We start from the raw sequence: 14172 nt of genomic DNA, 5'->3' as shown, positions 1-14172 counted from the left end.
GCAGGAGGAGAAGGATAAGGTGCTAGCCCAGAAGGAGGAAGTCCTTAACCACGTGAATGACGTGCTAGAGAACGAGCTCCAGTGCATTATTTGCTCAGAATACTTTATTGAGGTGAGTGTGAAACAGCAGTTCACCCCTCAAGCTTTGCCAGCCTTGAGGGGTTTGCAGGGGCTTTTCAGGTTGCTACTACAGGGAAATAGTTTTGAGATTTTTATTCCAGGAGTTTTTAGCTATTTTGATTTCAGAATGGCTTCTTCTCATTAGGTTTTGTAGTCTTCTTTCTCTTGATTGTCCCTTTCTTTCTTGATTTTTTTTTTTAGCACAATTAACATTTAAACTTCAATAAACCCCTTCTTGTTGGGTGGTGGAAAGGAAATAGGGATACATAGTATTAGGATTTTGAACTATCAGAACAAAGCTGCCCAATAAAGCCATTCTTTCTTTATTCAGAGTGGGCACAATGCCAAGAGTAGCTTGTAGTGCAGCCCTTTCAACAGAGTGCTAAATGTCATTGATTTGTGGTCACTTTGGGAACTCAGGAGAAAAGCTACATATATTTCAGGGACTGCAAGGCTGCTTTTGAAATGGAAACATCTCTGTCCTAGCCTACCATTTGCCATCCTGTCATATTTTTTGTTCCAGCTCATTTACTTTTCATAAATTTCTACCATTTGTGACCAGTTCATGTTAGACTAGAAGTATTGAACTCAGGCTGTTAAATGGCAGTCTTTTCAGATTCCTTAGAAAAGGAAAATGCATACACACAATGCTTCCTTTTCTCTGGCAGTCTTTAGGGAGACCGGGTCTATTAACCTTTTGAAAAATCTCCCTCCAGTAGACCTGTTTCTTTGTCCTGGATCCACTTTGACTTCAGGTCGTCGTTTCCCACAGTTTCTAGTCAGCTGATTCCCTGTGGTGGAGAAGAAACTCAGTGTACTTGGCCTTGTGTTGCCTGTCCTGTTCTACTTTATTTCTCATAGACAGCCTTAGAGGCCAGGGGCATGACTTAAGTGGTGGAGCCCCTTCCAAGCAAAAGCAAAGACCTGAGTTCAAACCCCAGTAGCACAAAAAAAAAAAAGTGCTTCATTTTAATCAGACAAGTTTTAGTCCTATTTATGAGTTTATCTCATATGGAAAATAATACCTTTGTTTTCTAACTTTATAGATTTAACATTTGAAGAAACATGATTTCTGTTTTGCTGTTATCCTAATAGGAATGAGGACTTTTGAGCCTCATAATAAGTTTTACTTAGAAAATGAACATAAACAAGCGTAACAAAGAAAATGGTTTGTTTTCCTAGATCAGAAAAGACTCTGGCAGAAATCTGACCAATACAAAGAAGAGACTCTTAAATACAGACTTCCTTCTTTTTCTCTTTTCATGGCAAAATTACATAGGGATTCAGGCACTGTTAGTGACATATTAAAGTTTTTAATTCTTTAAAAAAAATTTTGGGGGGCTGGGAAGGTGGCTCAGTGGTAGAGTGCTTGCCTGGCATGCATGAGACTCTCGGTTCGATTCCTCAGCACCACATAAGCAGAAAAAGCTGGAAGCGGGGCTGAGGTTCAAGTGGTAGAGTGCTAGCCTTGAGCTGAAGAACTGAAGGACAGCGCCCAGGCCCAGAGTTCAGGCCCCACAACTGAAAAAAAAAAAAAAAAAAATATATATATATATATATATATATTATTAAGTAGTTGTTAATAGGGGTTACAATTCATAAATCAGGGTTATGAGTAAATATAGTGCCTTTTGGTCAGTGTTACTTCTTCCTTTGTTCTCCTCCATTCTTCCCCTCCTGTCCCTAACCTCATTAGATAGTTCTTTTTCTGTCTGTTGTAGGGCTTGAACTAAGGGCCTGGGTACTGTACCTTAGCTTTTTTGCTCAAAGCTAGTGCTCTACCACTTTGAGCCACAGCACCTCTTCTGGTTTCCTGGTTGTTAATTGGAGATTAACAGGGCTGGGAAGGTGGCTCAGTGGTAGAGTGCTTGCCTTCCATGCATGAGGACATGGGTTCGATTCCTCAGCACCACATAAGCAGAAAAAGCCAGAAGCGGTGCTGTATCTCAAGTGGTAGAGCGTTCACCTTGAGTTGAAGAGCTGAGGGACAGCGTTCAGGCCCACAGTTCAGGCCCCACCACCAACCAAAATAAAAAAGAGTCTTACAGACTTTTTTGCCAGAGTTTCAAATCACAATCCTCAGATCTCAGCCTCCTGTCTAGCTAGGATTACAGGCATGAGCCACCAGCACCCAGCGTCATAGTTTTTAACATAATGTACATTGAATATAGTGACTACATTTGCTCACTCTTCCTCCCTCCATTCCTGTGCCTGCTTTTACTCACCCCCAAAAACATGTTCTAGTTCTTTTTTTATCCAGCTTATTTATTGGTCATTTATATTCTTCTTCATCATCATCCTCATCCTCAGAGAGATGAACGTGGGATTGAACTAAGGACCTCATACTTCATAGTCAAACTCTCTACTATTAAGCTGTTTTCCCAGTCTTTTTGTACCAGTTGAGCCATTTTTTTCAGTCCTTTTGCTACTATAGTTTGAGTCTTTTCATCTCTTGAGTAGTTGGGACCAGTGGTATCTAGTGTCTACTACCATACCTCCTCTTCTTCCCACTGCTACTGTTGATTTTTTTTTTTTTTTGTCAGTCATGGGGCTTGAACTCTGGGCCTGGGCCCTGTCCCTGAGCTCCTCAAGGCTCATGTTCTGCACTTGAGCCACAGCACCACTTCTGGTTTTTCTGGTGGTTAATTGGAGATAAGAGTCTTACAGACTTTCTTGCTTGGACTGGCTTTGAACCATGATCCTTGGATCTCAGCCTCCTGAGTAGCTAGGATGACAGGTGTGAGCCACTGGCACTGTCTTCTGTTGCCTTTGAAATAGGGTTTCACTCTGTAGTCCAGACTGATGCGCAATTCAGTATATAGTTCCAGTTAACCTAACTTACAATCTTCCAGTTCTGTTTATTGACTGTTTTAGTATATGGATCCCCTTAGAACATCATTTTTATTGAAATGAATATAACAAGTTAGCATTAGAACATAGATTTTTATAGATTTTTGTTTTGTTTTGTGCCAGTCCTGGGGCTTAAACTTAGGGTTTGGGCTCTGTCCCTTAGCTTTTTCGCTCAAGGCTGGCACTTTAGTGCTTGAGCTGTAGCTCCACTTCTGGCTTTTTACTGGTTAGTTGGAAATGAGTATCTCATGGAATTTTTGCTCAGCTGGCTTTGAACTGTGATCCTCAGGCTTTTGAGTAGCTAGAATTACAGAGATGAACCACAATGGCAGCAAATTTGTTGTTTATAAGAGACTTAGTGATATAGTTGTACATTCATACATTCACACATTCTACTTATATCCATTTACATTTTTTGCCAGGTGACTAATCCACATTAGTAATAGGCAGCATAAAACAAACAAATCAGCCTAGCTGGGGTCTGATCTATACCTTCCAGTCTGCAACAATTATGTCTGTAACCTTTGAGAAAGGAAGAAATGAATCTTCCTTTTTTTAAAATAAGTTTTTATTGTGAAAATATTGTACAAAGGGATTACAATCACATGAACAAGTAATGAGTACATTTCTTATCAAGCATTGTTGCCTCCTCCTTTGTTTTTCCCTTATCATCCCTTCCCTTCAATCTCCACAACTCCCATCTCCCATTCCCCACCCCTCTACATTGTAAAGTTCGTTTTTTGACATAGCATCTTGTACATCTCATTGTTGCAGTGGGTCAACTTGTATCCCTATTTAAACAATTTGTTTTTTCCCTTCCGCTCCCCAAATTATACCAACATCAAATACAGTGAAAACAGAAGTTATACCGTGGGGGAGGGATCTACAAAAGAAATGAATCTTAGAACATGAAACTTAAACATTTCCACCTCTGCCAAGTAGACAGTAGCTCAACCTGTAATCTTAGCTATACTCAGGAGGTTGAGATCTGAGGGTTGTGGTTCAAAGCCAGCTGGAGCAGGAAAATCTGTGAGATTTTTATCTAAAAAAAACTGGAAGTAGAGCTGTGGCTTAAGGGATAGAATGCTAGTCTTCAGCATAAAAGCTCAGGGACAGTGCCCAGGCCTAGTTAAAGCCCCAGTTCTGCCCCCCCACCCCCAAAAAAAATTCCACCCTATTCTACATGAGACTATGACTAGCTTTCTTTTTTGCCTTGAAAATTACTTCCTGTTATAGCTTTGAGAAAGTAAGCATGACAGGTATGATTTTGTGTTCCCATTTGTGTTGTAGGCTGTCACCTTGAACTGTGCCCACAGTTTCTGTTCCTACTGTATCAATGAGTGGATGAAGCGGAAGACAGAATGCCCCATTTGTCGGCAGGACATCAAGTCCAAAACTTACTCCCTGGTTCTGGATAACTGCATTAATAAGATGGTGGTCAGTCTGAGCTCAGAAGTGAGAGAACGACGGATTGTCCTCATTAGGGAACGAAGAGGTGAGTGGGTCAGGAAACCCCTAGTTCTCAATGAAGGACTTGCATCCAGACTTCAACAGATTTATTTGTTTGTAATTGGGGAAGAGAGTGAGCTAAAGACAGGGTGGAAGAAATGAGATAATAAAGGGAGTTCTCTTTACCTTGAACATAGGAAATGTGGAAAGCTGGTGTGTGCCTTGGCCATGGGAATGTGGTAAAAGCAAGCTGACTACAAAACACAGTCAGTCAGATGGTTTGCCTTATTCATCACTAGATGGTGCTGTTGCTCATGACAGCTTAGTTGCTATCACTTAGGTTAAATAGACAATTATAAATAGTATGTTTACAAATCAAAGTTTTCAATTTGGTGTTAGCACAGTGGCTTGCTTGTAATCCTAGCTACTTAGGAGGCTGAGATCTGAGGATCAACTTTCAAAGCCAACTCAAGCAGAAAAGTCTGTGAGATTCTTATCTCCACTTAACTAGAAAAAAGCTGGAAGTGGAGTTGTGGCTCAAGCACTAGAGAGGCAGCCTTGAGCAAAAAAGCTAAGGGATAGCACCCTGACCCTGAGTTCAAGCACTTAAAAAAGTTTTCAATTTTCAGAATACTTGAACACATATACATATCTGGTCTATTAGAGTTATCATTGGACAGACTGGACAGGATTATAGAACTAAGGTATGTAAGTCTAATCCTACTGTGTGGTCTTCTGGAATCCTGATAGTTTCACTAACAAATCTCCCAGTCAGAATTTGTATAAGACCATTAGAGTTAGCATAGGTGAGTTTCCCTGATGAATTATGCTGCTGTAGAGAGTATCTGCTCATTAAAGTGATCTTGCCACAGTTGGCCTGCTGTATTAAGGTTGCAGAGAGCCACTCTGCTTGAGACAGGAATATCTTTATGGCAAAAGCATGTGTCTTGGGCAAAGCACAGGAAGCTAATAGGAAGGATTGTTACTGAGTAGAGCTCTAGTGTATATAAAAGCAGGGTAGATATAGTTATCATGATCAGTCCCTTGAGCTAATGAAGCATTACTTGGGAAAGCTTCAGAGACAAAATGCTGTGATGTCATTTGTCAGTTGGCTATACATATAGACCTGTCAGAGAACCAGGAGCTTGCTGCTCCTTCACATGCCACCTGGCCATTGCATACTTATGTTCATGTGTCTTTGATTATACCTGAGCACTTGATTTTGGGGTCTTATTCTCTCCTTTGGCTTTCTTGCTCATGACGGCACTCTTGTCAGTTGGGCCATACTTCCAATTTGGCTTTTTTCTGGTTAATTGGAGATGGAGTCTTGTGGACTTTTCTGTCCAGGCTAACTTTGAACTGTGATCCTCAAATTCAGACTCCCAAGTAGCTAATATTATTGGTGTGAGCCACTAGCACCCAGCTTTGTGCCAAGTTTTGAATGCCCACATTTTTTTTTTTACCTCCAAGAGCTGTTTGATTCTGGTAGAATGCCATCTCCTGTCATGCCATAGCAAAACTTAATGGACATGGGGATAGAGAAATATAGCATCGTCTTAATAAGCACAGCACTCACAGTAGAAAAGACGGGAAGAAAAGGAGATAGCTGGTGTATGTGTCACAGCAGGACCTGGGAAACTTCAGAGCATGGACCTTTCTGTCTTTAGGTAGGTGGAAGGGAGAGAAAGCTCCACATTTGGGTGGAATCTTACAGGTTCCTTGGGAGTTGGTTTGCCAAGCAGAAGAAACTGAATGAGCAAAGCATACAGGCATGAGACAGCAGTGGTTGGTCACCAGCCCTATCCCTTGTGGCCCCCCAAAAAAAACATATTTAGCTGGGTTTGAGGGCTCATGCTAGAATCCTAGCTACTCAGAGGCAGAGACTGAGAAAGTCATCCTTCAAAGCTAACCCCTGTTTTAAAAAAAAGTTCCGCAATTTCATCTCAGCCAGTAAAAAATTAGGCACGATGTCATATCATTATGTCAGTCTAGCTATGTGAGAAATGGAAATAGGAAATAGGAGTATCAGGACCCTATTATAAAAATAATGAAAGCAAATGGGGCTGGAGGAGGCATGGCTCAAGTGATAGAGTGCTGATAGAAATGCACAAGACCCTGAGTTGAAATCAACCCCCCCCCAAATGCCATATTCATGTGGTATTAGACTTGTAAGATGACAGCAAGGTTGAACAGTTATCTACTGAGGCCTGGGAATGCTTTCTTCCTTCTCTCTCTTCCCCTTTTGCAAGAGGCACTGTCTCAGAAATTCAATTTGACCAGGATCAGGTTTATGACCTTTGAGCTGAAGTGTTCTGGGTCTGTGTCAGGATAGGGACATCTGAGTGTGGTTGTTGCCCAACCTCTTGCCCAGTTCCCTTCTTGGCAGTCCAAACACAGTAATGTGTTTGTACATCTACTGTGATGACTTCACAAGGCCTTGGAAGGAAGCTGAACAGCCTGTGTCAGCTTTGTCCACAAAACTGCTGTACAGAGTAAATGCCAGCACCCCCCCACCTTTCTCTCCAAAGGCTAAAGAGGTACTTCTTGGCCTTTTGGCGACAGTAGGAGGCTGCACAGTAAACAGTTTCTCCTCTGTGTGCATTTGCTCCCAGAAGTTCTGGCAACCATCTCCAGTTGTGCAGTTATCACAGCATGCAGCTTTGAGGTGTTCTCTAGAGATACACAGCAGACCTGAAACCTGATTTAGGGAATGATGTGCCAAATCATCAGCAGCTTCACTGGACTGCAGTGCAGGGTTTAGAGAAAACTCACCGTGCAAATACCAACTGTCCTTGTATGTTTAAGGCCATTAAAAGCTGATTTGCTCTTTAGTGCTTAGGAGGGATTTGGGTTGATTTTTTTTTTGTTTTTGTTTTTTTTTAGAAGGACTAAATTTAGGATCTAGGAAGTAGGATTGGCAAGTATTTCATTGCCATTTCTAGTGCTATAGTCCAGCCCTGGGCAAGGATGGTTTTTCTCAGAAATTCAGAGGGGGGGTGTCTGCCTGTGATTGCATGGGGGCTGCCCATGCAGATGGCTGATTTTCCAACTTCACCAAGAGCAGCCCCTCCTTGGCCTCCTTCGCTGGTGGTTGTCTCAGAGTTCCATATCTCCAGGCTAGGAGTAGAGCCACATAACTGATTAACTATGGTTTCTTATAAATGCAGCCTAAAGGAGAGCAGGGGAGGGGAAGGGTTTCTGAGTTGGAGAAAGGATTCTCTGGAACTGGAGTGAATAGCATACATCCAAATAGTTTTGTTGCATGAGTAATGGTTGTTCTCTGGAGTACTAGGAGATTTTTGTGAGGGGAAGAGGGTTTTGGTTGCTTTTTTGTTGTTGTTGTTTTTTGGTCCGATCGTGGGGCCTGAACTCTGGGACTGGGCGCTGTCCCTCAGCCCTTCAGCTCAAGATTAGCACTCTACCACTTGAGCTACAGTGCCACTTCTGGCTTTTTTTTTCTGCTTATGTGGTACTGAGGAATCGAACCCAGGGTCTCATGCATGCAAGGCAAGCGCTCTACCACTGAGCCACCTTCCCAGCCCTTGTTGTTGTTGTTGTTGTTGTAATGCCAGTACTGGGGCTTGAACTCAGGGCCTGAGCTTCTTTTGCTCAAGGCTAGTTCTCTCATTTGGGACACAGCTCCATTTCTAGCTTTTTGTAGTTAATTGGAGATGAGAGTATCACAGACTTTCTTGCCTGGGCTGGCTTTGAACTGTGATCCTCAGATCTTAGCCTCCTGAGTAGCTAGGATTACAGATGTGAGCACAGTACCCCAGCAGGAAGAGTTTTTTTGAAACCCCTTACAGGGGAGTTGGTGAGGTGAGAGAGCAGTGTCTGGTTACTTCCTTTCTGTTTCTTCTGTTCTTGTTGAGTTTTAGTTGGTTAAGAGATACATTAATGTCTAACCTTTTGCTTTCTGTAGCATTTCCCTTGGATTATAGAAAATAGAAAAGTGGGCCTGGAGATGCAGCTCAGTGGTTAAGCACTTGGCTAGCATGCATAAGCCCATGGGTTTAATCAAAGATCTAAAACCTAGTTCCTTAGACCACTGATTTTCAACTTAGACTTTTAAATATTACACCCCTGCCCCCTTGCTAGTGCTTTACTGAGCTGAGGCTGCAGATAGGAGTGCAGTGCGGCCTTCAGGGGGCTTTCAAGTGGGCTGAGCGGGGGGAAGGGCTGGTCAACCTTTGTGAAGCTCAGACAGAGGCCTCCTCCAGAGCTGAGGGTCTCTGGGAAGATTTACTCAAGTTAGACCACCTGGCCTGTGGCTTTTGGTGGCTTCTGGTAGGTAGGTGCTCCAGACATGGAACAGGAAGAACTCCTAGTCCAGACTCTGGAGTATGTGTCTGCTGCCTTGATGTTTTTCCTTTGATAATGCCCATCTTCCATTGCTAGAACTCAGAGCTTTGTCAAGGTATGTTTGTGGGAATGACAATAGTAAATCCACTCACCCAGAGAGAATACTTGTGGGGACCTTCTGGCTGCTACCCCACGTGTTTCAGTTATTCATACCGCTGACCTGCTGTCCCATTGGATGGACAGTTCCTGCCATACTGTAATCATTTCAAACTGTCTTCTCAAATGTCAGATAAGGGATACCTCATTGTCCCTTTTTGGTAAGAACTTTTTGTTTGTTTGTTTGTTTGTTTGTTTTTGAGTCCGGTCGTGGGGCCTGAACTCTGGGCCTGGGCGCTGTCCCTCAGCTCTTCAGCTCAAGGCTAGCGCTCTACCACTTGAGCCACAGCGCCACTTCGGCTTTTTTCTTTTTGCTTATGTGGTGCTGAGGAATCAAACTCAGGGCCTCGAGCATGCAAGGCAAGCGCTCTACCACTGAGCCACCTTCCCAGCCCCTGGTAAGCACTTCTTTTTGTTTTTTTCCATGTGTGTTTTTCCGGGCTTCGTGTATGTTAGGTAAACACGACCACTAAGCAATATCCCCGGCCTAGCAGGAACTTCTTAGGCCATGTGTATGAAGTCAGCCTTCTTGCCCACCTCTCAGAACCATGACTGACCAAGGAAAATGGCTCAAGAAAGTCAGGTGGATTAAGAGTATTCCACATTCACACACTCAAATAATGAGACTATTTTTTTTTAATATATGCTTTGTAAAAGTAATCATGAGATAGAAAGTTAACAGATATATTACTAGAAACATGTTCTTATTTCTCGCTCACCATTCTGCTCTTTTATTCCTTCTCCTCCTCTGTGTCCTGTTGTCCTTACTTTCCTGGTCATAATGCACTTCCTCTGTTTAAGTTGCTTTCCATCACACTGAGATGTCTCTTATTTAACATCTTATTTGAAATGACCACAGTATCCTTCATGTTCATCCAGTGGGATGTGTAGCTATCTTTTTACTGGGGATCAGTGGTTGGGATTAACTGAGACATGGGGTAGCAGCCTGGAAAGTCCTTGAACCTTGAGTTTCTTGTTGCCTCAGTAGTCCCTTCCAATGATAACAGAGCTGTCCTTCTAGCCAGAGGTCAGAAGGCAGTTCCCTAACATCAGTGCTATGGGATTTGGGGTAGAGGGGGAGTGGGGTCTTCTCTCATTAAAAGCTACAACCTCATTGCAAGCATGGGAAAGCTTCTATGGTTTAGGAGATGGCGTTCCTTCATTGCACTCCAAATGCATACATCGTTGAGTTTGACTACCTTCTCACTTCACCTTTACATAGATCTTCAGCAGGGCAGGGCAGGAGTCAATGACTGAGGAGCCTCACCATGGGGTCCTGAAGGTGACCACTGGCGTTTGCCTGTGAGATGCTTTTGTTATTGGAGGCTGTGAGAGCAGTGCCTTCTTGCTCACCAAGGGCAGAGTGTGACATGATCTGGTTTTATTTTTTCCCTTCATTCTGGTTGCTGTGAGACGAGATGGGCTGGCGAAGATGGAAGCAGGGAGGCCAGGAGAGGGAATGCAGATGTCTCCATCATTGCTTTTCCTTTCTCTCCAAAGCAAAGAGACTGTCATGAAGAGCATGCTCTGACTGCATTTGAAAGACAAGGTTCTCCAGGTGTGACTCTGGCTGCTGTGGAGGTCATCTGAGAAGCTGTGTAGACAGAGACTGAGTTAGGAAGCCTTGCACCTTGCTTGGTGTGGTGGCTAGCCCCACTGGCCTCCTTCCTTTCCTTCAGCTGCTGTTCTGAAGATGTTGCTGGTGAATACCTGGACAATACCATCATTGTCTGAAGCACTGTGGATCACACACATTGGCTGCTTTAAGTTCTTCACTACAGGTTCAATGGATTGAGTTCTGGGTTTGTTTTTTGGTTGTTTTGTTTTGTTTTGTTTAACTTGTTACTGTTTTTGGTACCTCACAAGCATTTCTGTTGATGTATGTTCTGAACAGTTGGGTTCACTCCATGGCTGCCCATGCAGGCAGCCTGTATTTTGAGCCTACCTTACCTCTTCTTTGTGAAAACAAGATGTCATTTCTTGGAAATAAAATGTAAAACCTATTGGTTGCTCAGCTGGGCTTTGGTGTATTTACCTTCCTTTCCTTCCAGCTCCCAGGCAGTTTCACAAGTAAACACTGGCAGCTCATAGATTACAGCCAAGTGACTGTAGCAGATGATGCACTTCAAGTGAATGTCAGCCTGCGAGGCCACACCCAGGCTGTGTCACAGCAGGTGGGCTCGCCCCAGCATGTCCCCTCTTATTCTGGAGGCCGAGGTTACGCTTACATTGTTTCAGAGTGGGTGAGTTCTTCTCCTTTAGCTGCCATCTGAAGATGTTTCCAGACTTACAAAGCAATGTCAAGAACACAGGGATAGCCAGGCATCAGTGGCTCATGCCTGTAATCCTAGCTACTCAGGAGGCTGAGATCTGAGGATTGCAGTTCAAAGCCAACCCAGGCAGGAAAGTCTTAAGACTCTAACTCCAAGGGCTGGGAAGGTGGCTCAGTGGTAGAGTGCTTGCCTTGCATGCATGAGGCCCTGGGTTCGATTCCTCAGCACCACATAAGCAAAAAAAGCCAGAAGTGACACTGTAGCTCAAGTGGTAGAGTGCTAGCCTTGAGCTGAAGAGCTGGGGGACAGCACCCAGGCCCAGAGTTCAGGCCCCACAACTGGCACACACAAAAAAAAAAGACTCTAACTCCAATTAACCACCAGAAAACTGGAAGTGGCACTGTGGTTCAAGTGGTAGAGCACTTGAGCTGAAGAGCTGGATAGCACCCAGGCCCCCAGAGCTCAAGCCACATGACCAAAAAAAAGAACACAGAGACAATGAACTTAGGAGAACTTGATGTGCTCCCCAACCCCCCTTTTTAAATTAATAGCTGCTTTTGATCACCTTCTCTTTTTACTTTTTCTTAGTGTATGGTGTACAAAGCATTATGATGTTTTTTTACATTCAAATTCACCTCTTCTACTTTTTTAAAAATTATTTCCCCTCCCCTCTTTCTAAACAATTTTATGTGTATAAGTATTTATTTAAAATTTTTTGTGCTGGTCCTGGGGTTTGAGCTCGGCCTGGGCACTATCCCTGAGCTTTTGCACTCAAGACCAGTACTCTACCACTTTGGGCCACACCACCAGTTCCAGTTTTCTGGTGATTAATTGGAGATGAGTCTCATGGACTTTCTTGCTGGGGCTGGCTTCAAAACATGATCCTCAGAACTCAGTCTTCTGAGTAGCTAGGATTACAGGCGTTAGCCAACAGCACCCTACTGTCCCTGAGCTTTTTTTGTTCAAGGCTAGTGCTTTGCCACTTGAGCCACAGCTCTACTTCTGGCATATTGGTGGTTAACTGGAGATAAGAGTCTCATGAGAACTTTCCTGCTTAGTCTGGCACAATCCTCAGATCTCAGCCTCCTGAGTAGGATTTCGGATGTGAGTCACCAGTGCCCAGTACCTAGAAACTTTTTAGTCTGATACAATACATTTGTCAGTTCTTGCTCTTACTTCGTGAACAATAGGAGTCCTGTTGAGAAAGACATTTCCTGTGCCTCACCTTCCCTTTTCAACAGAAAGAAACAGCATGTCGGTGGTGGGAGGTAAGAGCTCTGGACAAGCTTTGGTGTCCTCGGTATTCTGTGATGAGAACATAGAAGACTGAAGAATGGTGATTAGAACAGAGAGCCCTCTTCCTAGCAGGAATGTGGAACTGAGCTGTCTGTCACTGATCTGCTTCCCTCCCTTTCCATTTTCTGTGCAGAGAACCATTGTATTTTACTCTTCTATACCCTGTATGTTTCACAAAGAATTGGAGACTACTACCACCTTTTACCACCTGTGCAGGGATGGTACAGGATGTCTTATCTGCTTTCATGCAGTAGACTGAGTATTGTGGATACCCTGGTTTCAATTCCATCTTTGAATATTAGCTGAAGGCTCAGTGCTGTAGCACTTGCCTAGCATGTGTGAGGCATTGGGTTCTATCCCTTGCACTGCCTAAAAAAGGGAAGAAAAAGAGGTACTAGTAGAGTCAAGGAAGAAGTAAAATGAAACATAGAAAAATAGCACTAAGAATATTAACTATAACTATCAGAAAAGTCCTGAAAAAAACGTGATTGTTACCTTGATGTAATGACTTGGTTTCTATACATATGCTTGCTTTATGTGATGACATGGATAGAGCTAAGATTTTGTATATTCCATGTTTTCAGTTGAGACATAATTCTTTTACAAGTATAGATATACACTTCACAACCAAGTACTAGTTCTCATGGTTTGAAATCAAAAGGCATAAAAGAACACTGGAAAACTTCTGGCTCTCTCCCTATGAGCACATCCTCGCAGATGAGCAAGTGCTACAGGCACTACAGAGACCTTCCCTGCATGGACAAGCACATGCACATGGGTTCTTCTCCCTTCTTTTACACAAACGATAAGCTATTCTGCACCTTTTCTTTCACACGTAGTACCTAAAGGACTTTGTCTTCCTTCCTTTCTTACAGATGCATGTTACTTCAGTTTGCTTTTACCATGCTTCATTTTTCTGGGCTGTTTTTCACTTTGGGTGCTGTGGTTGAACCAGGTCCTGATCCAGGCTATGCAGCATGTTCTACCACTGAGTTCCATACTTGCACTCCAGCCTACTTCTGATGGAACTGCAGCTTGCCTCAAACCTTTTCCTCCTGAAACAATGTTGTTGTGGTCCCTACTTCATTCATTAAAGAAAAGATCCTTGAAGAGCCTCTTGCCTTGAAGATCCTGAGGTTATCTGCAGGGACAGCCTCATAGACGACCGTTCTGAGCACTCCCAACTTGCCGCCTCTCGGAGCATGCTTCCCTCCAGTGCCACACAATTAGAGAAGATAAGCTAGGAAGACATATTAAGAGGAATACTAAGTAAAGAACTTTTACAATTAAAAAGCCACACTGTCTTGATTGGCCTCGCAGCCCTGCTGTTTGTAACTATATAACCTAGATAAGTTCCTCAACCTTTCTGAGCCTTGGTTATTTCAGCTCTAAAGGATCTTTACTTCCAAATTAATTACAAAGTAAGGCCTAAATAGTTATGTCACACTTAATATCATACTGCTTACAAACAGATATGTAGTAGGGTGTTGTGCTGTGCATGCCTGTATTCCCAGCAGTCTTGAGGTAGAAGCAGGAAAATGGTTTACGCTATCATGAGTTCTAGGCTGGGCTGGCATGGGCTATTTGGCAAGACCCTATCTCTAAAACCTAAAGTAGCCAGGCGCCTGTAGCAAACACCTGTATTCCTAGCTACTCAGGAGGCTGAGATCTGAGGATTGCAGAAAAGTCCATGAGACTCTTATCTCCAATAAACTAAAACAAATAA

At 43.2% G+C, this 14172-nt stretch overlaps 1 protein-coding gene across 1 annotated transcript in view; it reads left to right on the top strand.

Moving 5' to 3' along the window:
• Rnf8 (ring finger protein 8, E3 ubiquitin protein ligase) overlaps positions 1–10880 on the top strand; it is a 31936-nt gene extending 21056 nt beyond the window's left edge. Inside the window, exons 6-8 of the mRNA XM_013029649.1 lie at positions 5–112; positions 4261–4465; positions 10378–10880. Coding sequence (XP_012885103.1) covers positions 5–112; positions 4261–4465; positions 10378–10394 — 330 coding nt within the window. The 3' untranslated portion in view covers positions 10395–10880. The remainder of the gene's footprint in view (positions 1–4; positions 113–4260; positions 4466–10377) is intronic.
• Positions 10881–14172: the final 3292 nt, after the last annotated feature.

The sequence above is a fragment of the Dipodomys ordii genome, unplaced genomic scaffold (genome assembly GCF_000151885.1).
Source record: "Dipodomys ordii isolate 6190 unplaced genomic scaffold, Dord_2.0 Scaffold120, whole genome shotgun sequence".
Lineage (NCBI taxonomy): Eukaryota > Metazoa > Chordata > Mammalia > Rodentia > Heteromyidae > Dipodomys > Dipodomys ordii.
The sequence above is the reverse complement of the archived record's forward strand: the minus strand, read 5'-3'. Positions and strand labels throughout refer to the sequence as shown.